Below are 14,619 nucleotides of genomic sequence, written 5' to 3'. Positions count from 1 at the left end.
TGTTAAAAAATTTAATAACCTTCGTACGTTCCTCTTTGAAGAAACCAAGTTATAGTGAATTTATAGAAAATCCATTAGTTAAAGACGTGGAGAAGGTGAATTAAATGGTGAAAAGAAGAAAATTGTCGGCAGCTAGAGTCCACGCAGATAACCGGCATATACCAAAAAAAAAAAAATACCGGCAGCTAGAGCCCATGCTATTCAGTGATTGTATATTTTTAGACAGAAAATTTTATAGGATATGCCACATCATCAATGACACACTACGTCAACATCCATACGAGTGATGGCATGACATATGAATACTGATGTATTACTTGGCTAATAGGTATTTTCGAACAAAATTCTATAATGGATGCCACATCATTGCCCAAATATGACATCATTACTCATGTCATATTTTTAAAATAAAAATTTTCATCCATTACACCACATCATTATCTATATATCATATCATCTATGCCATATCACTTCGATTAATGGCACGTCATCTTCATTTAGGCAATTTTACCGTATAGACTTTTATTTTTTCCATGTAAGCACCGGTTATCGACAGTCGGATTTTTTGACGAGAGAAAGTGATCGAAATCCGAAAAAAAGATCACATTAAAATAGTTCCAAAATATAGGGACTAAACTTTAGATTTTTGAGGTTTATGGACCTTTTGAAAAAATACACATTAGTTTAAGGACTAGAAGTATAATTTATTCTAAAACTTATGATACACACTAGATTTGACCCATTTGAAGTGGTGCCACCGACTAATCAAAATCTGATGCGAACCAACTATGAAGCCCTTCACCTTAACCATTCAGTACCCACTATGCAGCTACTCTGAAAGTATGCAAAGGTATCCAAATCTTCGCCTATTTAATGATAATTGACCCACAATAGTAGAATGGCCTTCTAATCATGAGATATGTATCTCACTGCATTGCATCGTATCATCTGGACATGCAAACGGTTATCTCCAACCAACTCCTTTACACATCCCAAGATGCTGATTGCGATGGACTGTGGCCCTCGCCTATATAAACCATTCCCTAGGGATTCTATAGATAAGTCAAAAGAAGTATTTCTTGAGTTTGAGGTCTAACTGAGTCCCTAACTCCAACTGGTGAGCTCAAAAGATGAGTGTCAAAGAAGATCTTTATGAGAGTCTCTCATAGTTTTAGATTGAGCAAAGTTTTGATGGGACTAGCTTTTCCTGAACTCATGGAGTTCTCTCTTTCTCTCTCTCCCTAGTCACCATTCAAACATCCAACATAGAAAGTTCTCATCTAGAAACTAGGTAAACTTTCTCTACTTATGGTGTTTCAGGACGCTTTTGGTGGTTCGATTGAATACTCGAAATTGTCAACTCCATTGAGATCTTCAGTGAGCTTCCCGATTTCCTAAATTGCCACCCTTGACTCATATTATCGGCTCCAACTCACCATCCACCTCATCGGCCTAAGCCAAATCAATCTCTAATGGTAATAACTTATTTACAACTAAAATATATTTTTAAATATATATATAATTAATTTAACATATTTATTAACTTATGTAAATGTATTTTAATATTTAAAATGGACTATATTATTTACCCCAAAAAAGGACTATATTGACGGTCTTTATGTTAGTTGGTTATTAATGGCTAACAAATAGACTAAATAAAAATTAAAAAAAATTACAAAGATACCCCTCTAAGCTTGGGCATTTTATACTTAGATCTCAAAAGTTTAAAGAGTATTAATTAACTATCAAAATTTTAAATTCATTGCAATGTGGTCTGCCGTCTATCTTCATTATAAAACGTAATCACATGATACAGAATTTTTTGTCAAGTACCCATATTGCCTTTCTCATTAAAGGCTCTTGCTTTGACAGGAATTGAAGAGAAAAGTAGCACTTTAAGATTTGTGCTAGTGGATGAATGACTTCATCCTTTGAGATCTATGCAGGTGGATCGATGATAAAAGATGGAATACTTTAAGATTCATGCAAACGAATGAATGATAAAGAATAAACTACTTTAAGATCTGTAGAGGTAGATAAATAGTAAAGGATGGGATGCTTTAAGATCTGTGCAAGTATATAAATGAAAGTAGATGGAGCACTTTGAAACTATGCATGTGAATTAATGATAGAGGATAAAGTGTTTTGAGATATGTGTAAGTAGATGGATGATAGAGGATGGAGTGTTTCAATATTTTTGTTGACGGATAGATGATGGAGGATGGGCTACTTTGAGATTTGTGCAAATAAATGAAGGATAAAGGATGGAGCATTTCAAAATCCATGTAGGTGGGCGAATGATACATGGAGTGCTTTAAGATCTATATAGGCAGTTGAATGATAAAGGATGAAGTGCTTTCAGATCTGTGTAGGAGGATGGAAGGTAGAGGATGAAGTGCTTTGAGATTCATGTAAGTGAATAGGTGATAGAAGACTAAGTGCTTTAAGATTTGTGCAAGCAGCTAAGGATAGAGTGCTTTAAGAATTATGTAATCAGATAAATGATAGAGAATGGAGGGCTTTAAAATTTGTGTAGATGAATGAATGATAGAAGATCGAGCACTTTGAGATTTGTACAAATGAATGGATCACATATGACATACTTTGAGATCTGTGTAGGCAAATAGGTCAGACAGAGCACTTTGCAAGCTATGCAGATAGATGGATAATAAAGAGCAAAGCTCTTTAAGATCTATGCATGCAGATGGATGATTAAGTCTAGAGTATTTTTAAGATCTATGCTGGAAAATGAATGATGGGATGAGATGCTTTAAGTTTTATGCAGATGGATAAATGATAGAGAATGGAATGCTTTGAGATTCATCCCATAATTAATATCCTATAAATTCACTTATTACTCCTTTCCAAATGCTTATAAGAGGTGTCCACAAATGCGTTCCTCTCTACCTCCCATTAGCTAGAGGTGACCGCTGCAACCTTTCTATTTAGTCCTCTTATAATTACTGTTGCAGCCAAGAGCTCATAGCTCGGCACGTAAGGTATATCTACTTTAGCTCATAAGCCTCATGGTTTTGCCTCTTTGAATTTCAATCTAAAAGACACCTTATGCAGGAAGGATGGACTCATTTTTGTATAAGCTAGAGTCCCCCTTGATTTACAACTAATGTGGAACTAATGGTGCCTCCTTCCTTATTATCACCACAGTCCTCTAATCAAGGGAGAGTCTATGTATAGATGGGAGGTGCCCTTCTTCCTTATTATCACCACAATCCCTCCAGTCAAAGGGCAATCCGTATATGGGGGCTAGATGTATCATAGTTATAGGTTCGGGACCTGTATGGATCATCAATATTGTGGCCAAGGGCTACTGACTTGGCATGTGAGGTATTATCCACTTGTTCTATGTGCCTCACGAATTTATCCTTCTAGACTCCAAACCAAAAGGTGCCTCATGCGAGAAGAATGGCCCCTTCCTAAGAGAGGAAGAAAATGCAAGGTGCAAAATTATCGTGCTGATCTTAAGCAGTCTAAGGCAGACCCGAGTCAGACAGAAATAGATATATCTAGGAAGAGAAATCAGTAAAGGATTACTGGACAAGATAATTATATGATAATATCTTGTAATTTTTCTATCTGTAATATTACTATCTGGATATTGGATATCTGAAGTCAAATTCATATCTGCAATTTGTTGTAGGAACTTTAGGTTAGTAAAGAATTTGAGAAGAGCGAACGATTCCTGAATATTGGAGATGGAAGAACTGTTTCAGTTCTAGCTATAGAAAAAATTCAACTTACTCTCAATTCAAATGCCATCATTTTAGATGACTATTATTATTGTCCATCTTTTCTTATGAATATTATTTCTATAGGTCTTTTAGTCAATAATGGTTATAATTTTTTTATAAAAAAAATTACCGTGATATTATTATGAATGGTGTCATAATTATGCATCGATAATTAAACATGATATTTACACATTATCACAATCTGTTAGTGTACTGTACACATCGAATAAATATCCTAGAATAAATAATGTCATGGATGCCTATCTTTCATATTGTAGGCTTGGTTATATAAATAAGAATAGGATAAATATGTTAACTAAAGAGAAAATCTTCGATATCAATAATTATGAATTATTACCAACTTGTAAGTCTTGTTTTCTTGAAAAAATAATCAAGTCATCCCTTACTAGAAAGGATGAACGAGCCAGTGATCTTCTAGGTCTAGTACATAGTAATGTATGTAGACCAATGAACATAGACATCAGAGGAGGATATTACTACTTTAATATATTTACTGATGATCTATCAAGATATGGATATGTCTACCTTATGAAGCATCAGTCCGAATCATTTGAAATGTTCAAACAATTCCATAATGAGGTAGAAAAGCAAACTGAAAAGAGTATTAAAATTTTTTGATTTGACCGAGAAGGTGAATACCTTTCTAATGAGTTCTTGACATATCTAGGAGAGAATGAGATTCTCTCATAATGGACCCCTTCTGGGATATCACAGCATAATGGCATCTTAGAAAGGAGAAATCAAATACTGTTGGACATGATTCGATGTATGATGGGGTTTGCAAGTCTGCCGATCTCATTTTGAGATTATGCTCTTGAGACTGCTTGTCATGCTTTGAACAGGATTCTAAGTAAATCAGTTGCAAAAATATTAGATGAGATATGGACTGGGTATAGGCCGATGCTCTCTTACCTTAGGATTTGGGGTTGTCCAGTTTATATCAAACATTTACAGACTGACAAGCTTGAACCATGATCCAAAAAGTATTATTTTGTGGGGTATCCAAAAGAAACTAAAAGATATTATTTCTATCTTACTGAAGAATAAAAGTTGATCGTTAGCAATAAGGCAGTCTTTTTAGAAAAAGAGTTCCTTAGTGAAGAAACTGATATCTTTAAGGTTGAATTTGATGAAGTTCAATTAGTAGAACCAACATAAACAAATAAAAATATAGAATCGGATATGATAAGATCAAATTTAGAGCTCATTGTCAAGACATCTTTAAGGAGATCTAGTAGAATACCACATCAGCTGGACAGATATTATGGTTTCTTGGTCTGGGATGGTGATCCTGGTGAACTCGATGAGAACAATGAGGATCCGATCACCTACATGGATGCTATACAAAGGTCTAACTTTGAAAAATATTTTGAGACCATAAAATTTGAGATAGAGTCCATGGAGATCAATAATGTATGGACACTTATTGATCCACTCAAAGGAATTAAACCCATAGGGTGCAAATGAATATTTAAAAGAAAAAGAGGCGTAGATGGAAAGGTGGAGACCTATAAAGCCCGTTTGGTTACCAAGAGATATCATCAATGTTATGGTATTAACTATGATGAAATATTTTCTCCTATGATAATACTCAAGTCCATCCGGATTATGCTTGTGATAGCAGCAGACTTTGATTATGAGATCTGAAAAATGGATGTTAAAATCACTTTCTTTAATGGAAAGCTAGAAAAAGAGGTGTATATGATACAATCTGAAGGGTTCACATTCATAAATGAATTAAAAGTGTGCAAGCTTCAGAAATCTATTTATGGATTGAAGCAGGCATCTCGAAGTTAGAATATGCATTTTGATAAGATGATCAAAACGTATGACTTCATTAGGAACGAAAAAGAATCATACACTTATAAATGAGCTAACAGTTCTATTGTCATCTTTATTATACTGTACGTGGATGATATACTATTAATAGGAAATGATGTTTTTACTTTGCAAAGTATAAAGCTTTGATTGTCTTCACAATTTTCTATGAAGGATTTGGGAGAAGCATTCTTCATCCTTATAGAGATCGATCTAAGAGGCTACTTGGATTGTCCCAATCTATGTACATAGATACCATGCTGAAATAATTCAGTATAGAGAATTCTAAAAAAGACTATCTTCCGATAGACCATGGAATTACTCTCTCTAAGAAGGATTGTCCGATAACTCCATAAGAGAGAGCGTATGAGTAGAATTTCATATACTTCGATAGTGAGATCTATCATGTATGCTATGATATGTATAAGATCAGATGTGGCACACTCACTAGGGATAGTGAGTAGATATCAGTCTGATCCGGGAGAGAACCATTGGAAGCTCGTAAAAATAATCCTTAAGTATTTGAGAAATACTAAGGACCAATGACTTATCTATGGAGACACTGACTTAAAATTTATAGGATATACTGATTTCAGCTTTCAATCAGATCATGATGATAGCAAGAGCATGTCAGATTATGTGTTTACCTTGAATGAAGGAGTGATCTATTGAAAAAGTTCTAAGTAGCACATCATAGCTGATTTAACTTACGAGGTGGAGTATATTGAGGCATCCGATACTATCAAGAAAGCTGTCTGATTGTGAAAGTTCATTAGTGAGCTAGGAGTGCCACCCTCCTTGGATGGTCCTGTTCTGCTGTACTACGACAGCACTGGAGCCATAGCTCAAGTGAAAGAATCAAAGTCACATCAGTGCACCAAGCATATTCTGCACCGCTACCATCTGATCCGAAAGATTGTAGATCGAGATGACGTCAAACTTCAAAGATCGACAGAAAGAAGAACTTAGCCAATCCATTTACTAAAGCCCTCGGTATCAAAGAGTTCGACGAACATAAATGGAAGATGGATATTGGATATTGTACTGATTGGCTTTAGTCCAAGTGAGAGTTATTAGAAAATATATCCTAAAGTTAATCGTTTGGACGATTGTATTCTTTATAAATTATATATGAATTATGAATTAATAAAAGTTATTTGATATTTTTCATCACAAGGTGTACATCTTCCTTATATGAACTTATGTATTGTGATAAAGTTCTGAGAACTATATGATATTTGATAAAGAAAGATTTATCGAATAGTTCTTAAATATGTTCACGACCAAATGATATGTCATTTAGAGATGATGATGTTTATCAAGTGTAGGTCGTTGTGTGCCATATAGGTTGATTGTCTTCGTAACCAAAGAGTATGGAGACACTGGTATAGCATATAGGTGAGATATAGGAGTATATCGTTACGGAACAAGTGACTCATCTGCAGAGCATTCTACTATCAAGAGCATCTCGTGAAGTATATGGATATAAGTATCCTTTAGATCTGAAATCACCATAGTGACTTGCAAGCAACTCATTGTACTTTGATGTCGGATTACTTGCATTTCTAATACAATGACGGAAGGATACTGGGTACAGTCAAGTACTTACGAAGTCTGTATGTGGATCAAGATGGGATTGACCCCTCTGTATTATAGGAGATAATGCATCATTATATTTTATTTTAGTAAACTCTGGGTCTGGATAATCCATATGATGGATGCGGATGACTCTTTCAGGGTTGATATTTAAACCTTAGATCATCCTTGAACATTCATGGTCAAAGGAATGAATTATGCGATAACCATATGTATTGGTTCTTGAATATTGTCTTGCATATATTCGACCTATCTGGACGTCGAGAACCATTGCTAGATGGTAACTTCGATTAGTACAGAAAATAATTTCTGTACTACTGACTTAGTATTCAAACCTATGGAGTCACGTACAAAGTCAGGCAACGTAGGAAAGAATTGATCTAGTCTATGAGTTCAACTTGAAAATACATGACTTGATTGAATGAATAGATTAACTTAATTAAAAATTAAGTTAGAGATCATACGGGATTAAACAAGTTGATTATGTCTAGCTAGCACTAGACATGAGGTTCAGGTTTAATTTTGGAGATGATAATGATCTGATCGATGATCTAAGAGATTTTTAAGAAAGTTAATTTATATTTTAATTAATTTCAGATTAGATCTGATTTAATTGAAGATTAATTGGGTTAAAAATTTAAGTTAGATTTGGACCAAAATCCTAATTAGATTAGGATTGACAGGCTCTTCAAATCTGATTCGTATCACGCTCGAATCGAATTTAAAACGAGTCAAATCTGAGCCCATTTGGTTAGAAACCAAAGAGTCCTTGGAACCTAAGATTCTTTTTCATGGGAGCCAACCAAAAGAAAGGTGGAGTGGTGATTTTTTCCACCCATATGTGTGCATGTGAAAGCTGGTTCGCATGAAGGTTGTTGGGCGCTCTCCTTTCTCATTTAGGACTCCACTTTGGATAAGATTTGGATACCTAATTAGTTAGGTCTTTGGATCAAATTTGGATGCCTCAACTATAAAAGAGAGGGACCATAATTCACCATACAATATTTCTTTGGTTGTGCAACAACAAATAGATATATGGTGAGAAGAAAAAGGTGGTGCGTAAGAAAGAAAGAGAGGCGTCCCTTTTCTCTCAAGACATGCAGATTCTTTTGGCATCCTTCTTCCTCTAGGCATCCAAGATCTTGGTGTGAAGGGTCACATCCAAGATCAAGAATTCCTCCTTTCCTTGCTGTCTTCAGAAGGTTTGGTGAAAAAAAGATCATCCCTTTTTCCTACAAAGCCTGACTGCGTGTGAAGTAAAGGGCCTATGCTTTCAAGCCTCATGAGACATCGGATTCAATTTCTTTTGAAAATTTTGATCCCTATTCTACTGTAAATTAGGTATGTTATGTTACCACTAGAATAGAAAAATTTTAAAATACACCCTGATGATCCGATCAGATTGGATACTTTTCCTTCAAGGAGTCTAACTACCAACCACATATTTTGGATTGGAGTCTGGTAGCAACAATTCCCATTCCTCTATTTCTCTTCCCCTTATTTGGAATAAGAAAAGAAGAAAAGAATAAGAAAAAATGAACAAAGGAGAAGAAAGCAGTAGAATAAGTAAATGACTTCTATTGCTTGTCTCCTGCGTAGCCTAATGGTGGCTCTTTGGCCTATCTCCCTATCTGCTCCTGTTAAAATTTATCTGATGAATCCTATTTGAATTGCCCCATACTAATATAAATCAAGATTTATTTTATATATTTTAGATTGATCTAGACTCTGATTAAAGATAAACCTTCAATAAAGTGATAGGGATATATCTGATGGTTTGATAAAGTTTAATTCTATATAATTATCATAGATAATATCTATCTCTCAGTCTTTACGACTGATTCAGATACTGTCTTTGATAGGTGAGGCATAATATAAAAGAATACCTGCTATAGACTTGGTTTTTAATGCATCCAAGAGCTTGTGAGATCTTCTCTATCGAGAATATTCAGAGTTAGGATTGAAAATCAAGGTACTGCTTGATGACAACAAGAAGTACATCCAGCTCGATTTTTTTTGATTGCAGGTAGGATAATTCAAGAGATTTTGGATGACATCAAAGACTTTTTCTTCATATAAGTTTAATTACCCCATAAAATTTTAATAGCTCCTTCCTCTCTCCTTCCTTCTAGCCCCTGCCCTCTTCTACCTCCACCGCCACCTATGGCCACCTGGTCTATCTTATTGGAAATAGATAAACTTAATTATGCATGGATCTTAAAGTCCAAGTTTGATATATATTTTTTAGAATCAAAGGATGTTATTTGTTGGTCAAAGAGTCTTTTGTATTTTTAAGAGTCCTTGTTTCAAGAGAGGGTATTAGAATTAGAAAACCAAATCAATATTGTCTAATTATTAGCAATGATCTTTAGTATTTTCTATGAAATTTACTTAAAATTTCTCTCCATGTATAAAACTAAAGTGTTGCTTGTAAATATGGCTCTTATTATTTTGCATAGAAGATAGCTGAAGGTTTGTAAAAGCCTTTATATAAAGGAATGTACTTGAGCCATTTTGTATCAAGAGACTTGAAGGAATTTTAAACAAAGTTAAAATTCTCTTCTTCTAATAGGTCTACTCTCTTCATCTCTTATGTGAGGAATACTACAATACTCTTCTCCTCTTTTATGTGCCATAACAAAGTGGTATCAAAGCCATGGCTAATGTAGGAGGCTTTCATAATTATTTCTTCCTCATCTCATCAACATCAACTATGAGAATTGAGGTATTCAAATGAAGGTATTGTTTGGATCTCAAGATATTTGGCACATAGTCAAAAGAGGCTATGAAGAAGTCGAAGATGGAGATACTCTCACGGCACAACAATGAAAGGCTCTACGGGACTTGAGGAAGAAGGATAAGAAGACTCTCTACTTAATCTACTAAGCTATAGATGAGTCGGTTTGTGAGAAGATTGCGGTGGCCACCACCTCTAAAGAAGCATGAGAGATTCTCCAAAATGCATTTAAAGAAATTGAAAAAGTAAAAAATATTTATCTTCAAACTCTTAGAGATAAATTTGAAGCCCTATAAATGAAAGAATCTGAATCTATCTCAAATTTCTTTACAAGAGTCTTGACCATCATCAACCAATTAGAAGGAATGGTGAGACCTTGATACGATGGTTCAGAGCATGCTGAAGATGAAGGATATGTCAAAAAAATTCTAGATGGAGGTTGTAAATTATGTAGTGTACTTGCTTAATCAATGTCCTACAAAAAGTCTAGAGGACATAACTCCACATGAGGCATGGAGTGGAAGATGATTTAGTGTCTCTCACTTGAAGATTTTTGAAAGTATCATCTATACTCATATTCTAGATCAAAGAAGAATGAAGCTTGAAGACAAGAGTGAAAAGTTTATCTTCGTTAGCTGTGATGCTTGATCTAAAGCTTACAAGCTCTTTGATCCAAAAACTAAAAGAATTCATGTTAGTAGAGATATGGAGTTCTATGAAGATGGCATGTGAAGTTGGCAATTAAACAAAGAGCTATTTCATGAAGAGAAGGAAGAAAGAGAAGGAATCAAAGGTGAATTTTACATTTTCTTCACCATTTTTATCTTCATATTCAAGAGTATCACCTCCTTTGGATGATAGTCCAATGCAAAGAAAAACAAGAAGTTTGTAAGAGCTATATGAGGTAACTAACGAACTTAATTTCATTTATCTTTTGGCTAACAATAAAAATATTTCTTCTGAAGATGCAATACAAGATAAGATTTGAAAAGCCATCATGGATGAGAAGATCAAAACAATAGAGAAGAATGGTACTTGGGAACTTACTACTCTTCCCAAAGGCCATAAATGCATAGGTGTCAAATGGATTTATAAGAAGAAGAAGAATGATCAAGGACATGTAGAGAAGTACAAAGTAAGATTAATAGCCAAAGACTACAAGCAACAAGTCAGTATCGATTATGAAGAAATGTTCACCCCAGTTACTTGCATGAAAATTATAAGATTGCTTATCTCTATTATGGCACAATTCAAATGATCAATTCTTCAAATAGATATCAAATCAGCTTTTTTGAATAGATTTCTAGAAGAAGAGGTCTATGTGAATTAACCTAAAGGGTATGCAAAGAAAGATTATGAAGAAAAAGTTATGAAGTTGAAGAGGATGCTCTATAGCTTGAAACAAACACCTAGAGCATGAAATAGTGAATTGATGCATATTTCAAAGCTAATGATTTCATGCAATATCCAGATAAGCATATTTTATATGTGAAGAAGAAAAATAAAGATATATTGCATATTTCTTTATATGTAGATGATTTTATTTTTACGAAGAGCATGCAATTCTCAAATATTTAAAGAATTCAAGCAAGTTATGACCTAAGAGTTCAAGATTATAGATTTGGGGCTTATGTCATATTTCTTCGACTTAGAAGTGAAGCAAAGCAATGGAGGCATCTTCATTTCTCAAGAAGTGTATGCAAAGGAGATTTTTAAAAGGTTTAAGATGGAAGATTGCAAGCCAATAAGCATCCCTATTGATTGCGGAGTCAAACTATCAAAATTTGATGAAGGCAAGATGATGGATCCTACTCTTTACAAAAGCTTAGTTGGAAGCTTAAGATACCTCACATACACAAGATCGGATACTTTATGTAGAGTTGGCTTACTAAGTCATTTCATAGAGGAACCAAAATCTATACATTGGAAGGCCGCAAAAAGAATTTTTCATTACATCTGAGGTACTTTATCTCATGGATTATTGTATGTATTCTCCTTCTTATAATTTTTGACTTTTTGGTTATTTGGATAGTGATTGCGGAGGAGATTTGGATGATAGAAAGAGTACAATCAGATTTATTTTCTACATGGGTGATGCAGTATTTACTTGACTTTTTAAGAAGCAAGCTGTTGTGACTCTTTGTACATGTGAAGTGGAATATGTTGCAGTATCTTCATGTGTTTGCCATGTTATATGACTTAGAAGATTGTTACAAGTTATTTATTTCTCTCAAATTAATGCTATAAAGATATGTAAATAGTAAGTTGATAATGGTATTAGCAAAGAATCCGATCTATCATGAAAGGAGCAAGCATATCAACATCTGCCTCCATTTCATAAGAGAGTATGCAAAGAAGAAGAATGTAGAGTTAACTTATGTGATGAGTCATGATCAAGTTAATGATATCTTTACCAAGCTACTTGTAGCGGATCCATTTTCACAAGCTCAAGAATCTTCTTGGAATGAAAGATGAAAGATAATTAAGTTTAAAAGGAGGTGTTGGAAATAGATAAACTTAATTGTGCATGAATCTTAGGGTCCAAGTTTGATATTTTTTAGAATCAAAGGATGCTATTTGCTGGTCAAAGAGTCTTTTATGTTTCGAAGAGTCCTTATTTCAAGAGAGGATGTTGGAATTAGTAAACTAAATTAATATCTTGTTATTAGCAATGATTTTTAGTATTTCTTATGATATGCACTTAGCATTCATCTTCATGTATAAACCAAAGTGTTGCTTATAAACATGGCTCCTAGTATTTTGTGTAGAAGGCAGTTGAAGGTTTGTAAAATTTTCTATATAAAAAAAATATACGTGAGCCATTTTATATCAAGAGAGTTGAAGAAATTTCAAACAAAATTAAAGTTCTTTTCTTCTAATAGGTCCACTCTCTTCATCTCTTGTGTAAAAAATACAACAATACTTCTTTCTTTCTCTATTTACCATAACATATCCACCACGGGCAGCCATGAAGGTCCATGCCTTTGCTGCCTCCACTGCTGCTACTAGGCTGATGGAGTTTGACTTCAAGGAGTATATCTTCCAGAAGGCTGACGCAGTACACCGAGCCCTAGATGCTGCCGTCCCCCTCAACCACCCTGAGCACATCCATGAGGCAATGCGCTACTATCTCCTTCGGTGGCAAATGCATCCGCCACATCTTTACCTCACCACTTGTAAGCTCATTGGCGGCCATGATCACTAGGTATGCCCCCCGTTGTCGCCGTCGAGATGGTCTAAACCATGTCTCTCATGTATGACAACCTTCCCTGCATGGATGATGATGACCTCCATTGTGGCAAGCCTTCCAACCACCGCATCTTTGGTGAAACCATTGCCATCCTAGCTGGCGACATCCTCCTCACCCTCGCCTTCGACCACCTCCCTAACCCCGCCTCCTACCCAACCGACAACCCCATCCCACCTGTCCACATCATCTATATAGGTCTCCGAGCTCTCCTGCTCCATTAGGCTCAAGGGGTTGGTTACCAGCCAAATGGTGGACATCGAGTCCATGAGGCTAGTAGTTCTTTTTCTCTTCGATCGGCTCGAATTCATCCACCTCCACAAGACTGCCTTCCTACTAGAGGCCTCGACGATCATTGAAGCGATTATCGGTGGGGGCTCCGATGACCAAATCGAGCTACTGAGGTTATATGCTAAGCATATTGGATTACTGTTCTAAGTGGTGGATGACATCCTTGATGTAACCCAGCCATTGAAGGAGCTAAGGGAACACATCTGGAAAGGATTTGGTCAACGATAAGACTACATATCTGAAGCTCATGAGGCTAAAGGAATCGAGGGAGTATGCTGAGGATCTGCTTAAGAATGCAAAAGAAGGGCATTCCAAGTTTGATCCCGTAAAGATGGCACCTTTGCTTCATCTAGCCAATTACATTATCCACTGGCAAAATTAGTGTCTTCGAAAGTTGTGATAGATGGTTGGTAGCTAAAGTCAGAACATATGGCTATTGCTGGAAGAAAATAATCTTGCTTGCTATGTTGCTATTATGATAACTTTATATCAAAATTATAAAATAAATAAATTACTTAAAAAAAAATTTAAAGACTGAAAATAGTTTATTTGGATCAAAACATAAGAGAAAATTGATCTAAGAGTGTGATTCGGTCCTTACATATGAGTCCGTGGCAATCCTATCCTTAAGGTACAACAATCTGGCTCAACTCGATCCTTCTCTAACGAGCATGAATTCTAAGAGGCTTGACCTAAATGACTTCCTTCAAATACTAGAAAGGAAATGAAAGACTGCATTCAGATGCCTAGAAAGCAAAAGAAAAAAAAAGTGGAAAGCAGAATCTTAGAGTGGAAGAAGAGTCTCAGTCTCTCGGAGGATAGAGCATCAGTATGTATATTTGAGAGATTGGATAGTGTGGGATGTGTAAGTTGTATCAGATATACATCACGAAGTCTATTTATAGATCCTATCTAGGAGTTTAAGGAAATACGATGTTTTCGAAGATATGCGATGTTTTTAAAACACCGTGTTTCTTTGAAAACCATCATTCTCTTCCAAAGTATCAAAGCTTTTCAAAAAGAGGCATCTAACCAGAATATATTTTAAACTATTTAAACCAATTTAAATCTTTTTAAAATTAAAACTCCAACAATCCTACACAAAAAATTTAAATTTTAAAAATTGTAAAATAAAATATCTGGATGATTTATGCTATTGA

At 35.0% G+C, this 14,619-nt stretch overlaps 1 protein-coding gene across 1 annotated transcript; it reads left to right on the top strand.

The window, feature by feature from the left end:
• Positions 1–10,918: 10,918 nt before the first annotated feature.
• Positions 10,919–13,841, top strand: LOC105060978 (heterodimeric geranylgeranyl pyrophosphate synthase large subunit 1, chloroplastic). The gene is given in 6 exon segments (XM_073247233.1): positions 10,919–11,056; positions 12,690–12,702; positions 12,888–13,121; positions 13,124–13,365; positions 13,367–13,651; positions 13,653–13,841. Coding segments are annotated over 6 exon segments (1,101 nt in total).
• Positions 13,842–14,619: the final 778 nt, after the last annotated feature.

This window comes from Elaeis guineensis, chromosome 13 (assembly GCF_000442705.2).
Source record: "Elaeis guineensis isolate ETL-2024a chromosome 13, EG11, whole genome shotgun sequence".
Taxonomy (NCBI): Eukaryota; Viridiplantae; Streptophyta; class Magnoliopsida; order Arecales; family Arecaceae; genus Elaeis; species Elaeis guineensis.
Note: the sequence above shows the minus strand (reverse complement) of the source record. Positions and strands in the feature narration are given on the sequence as shown.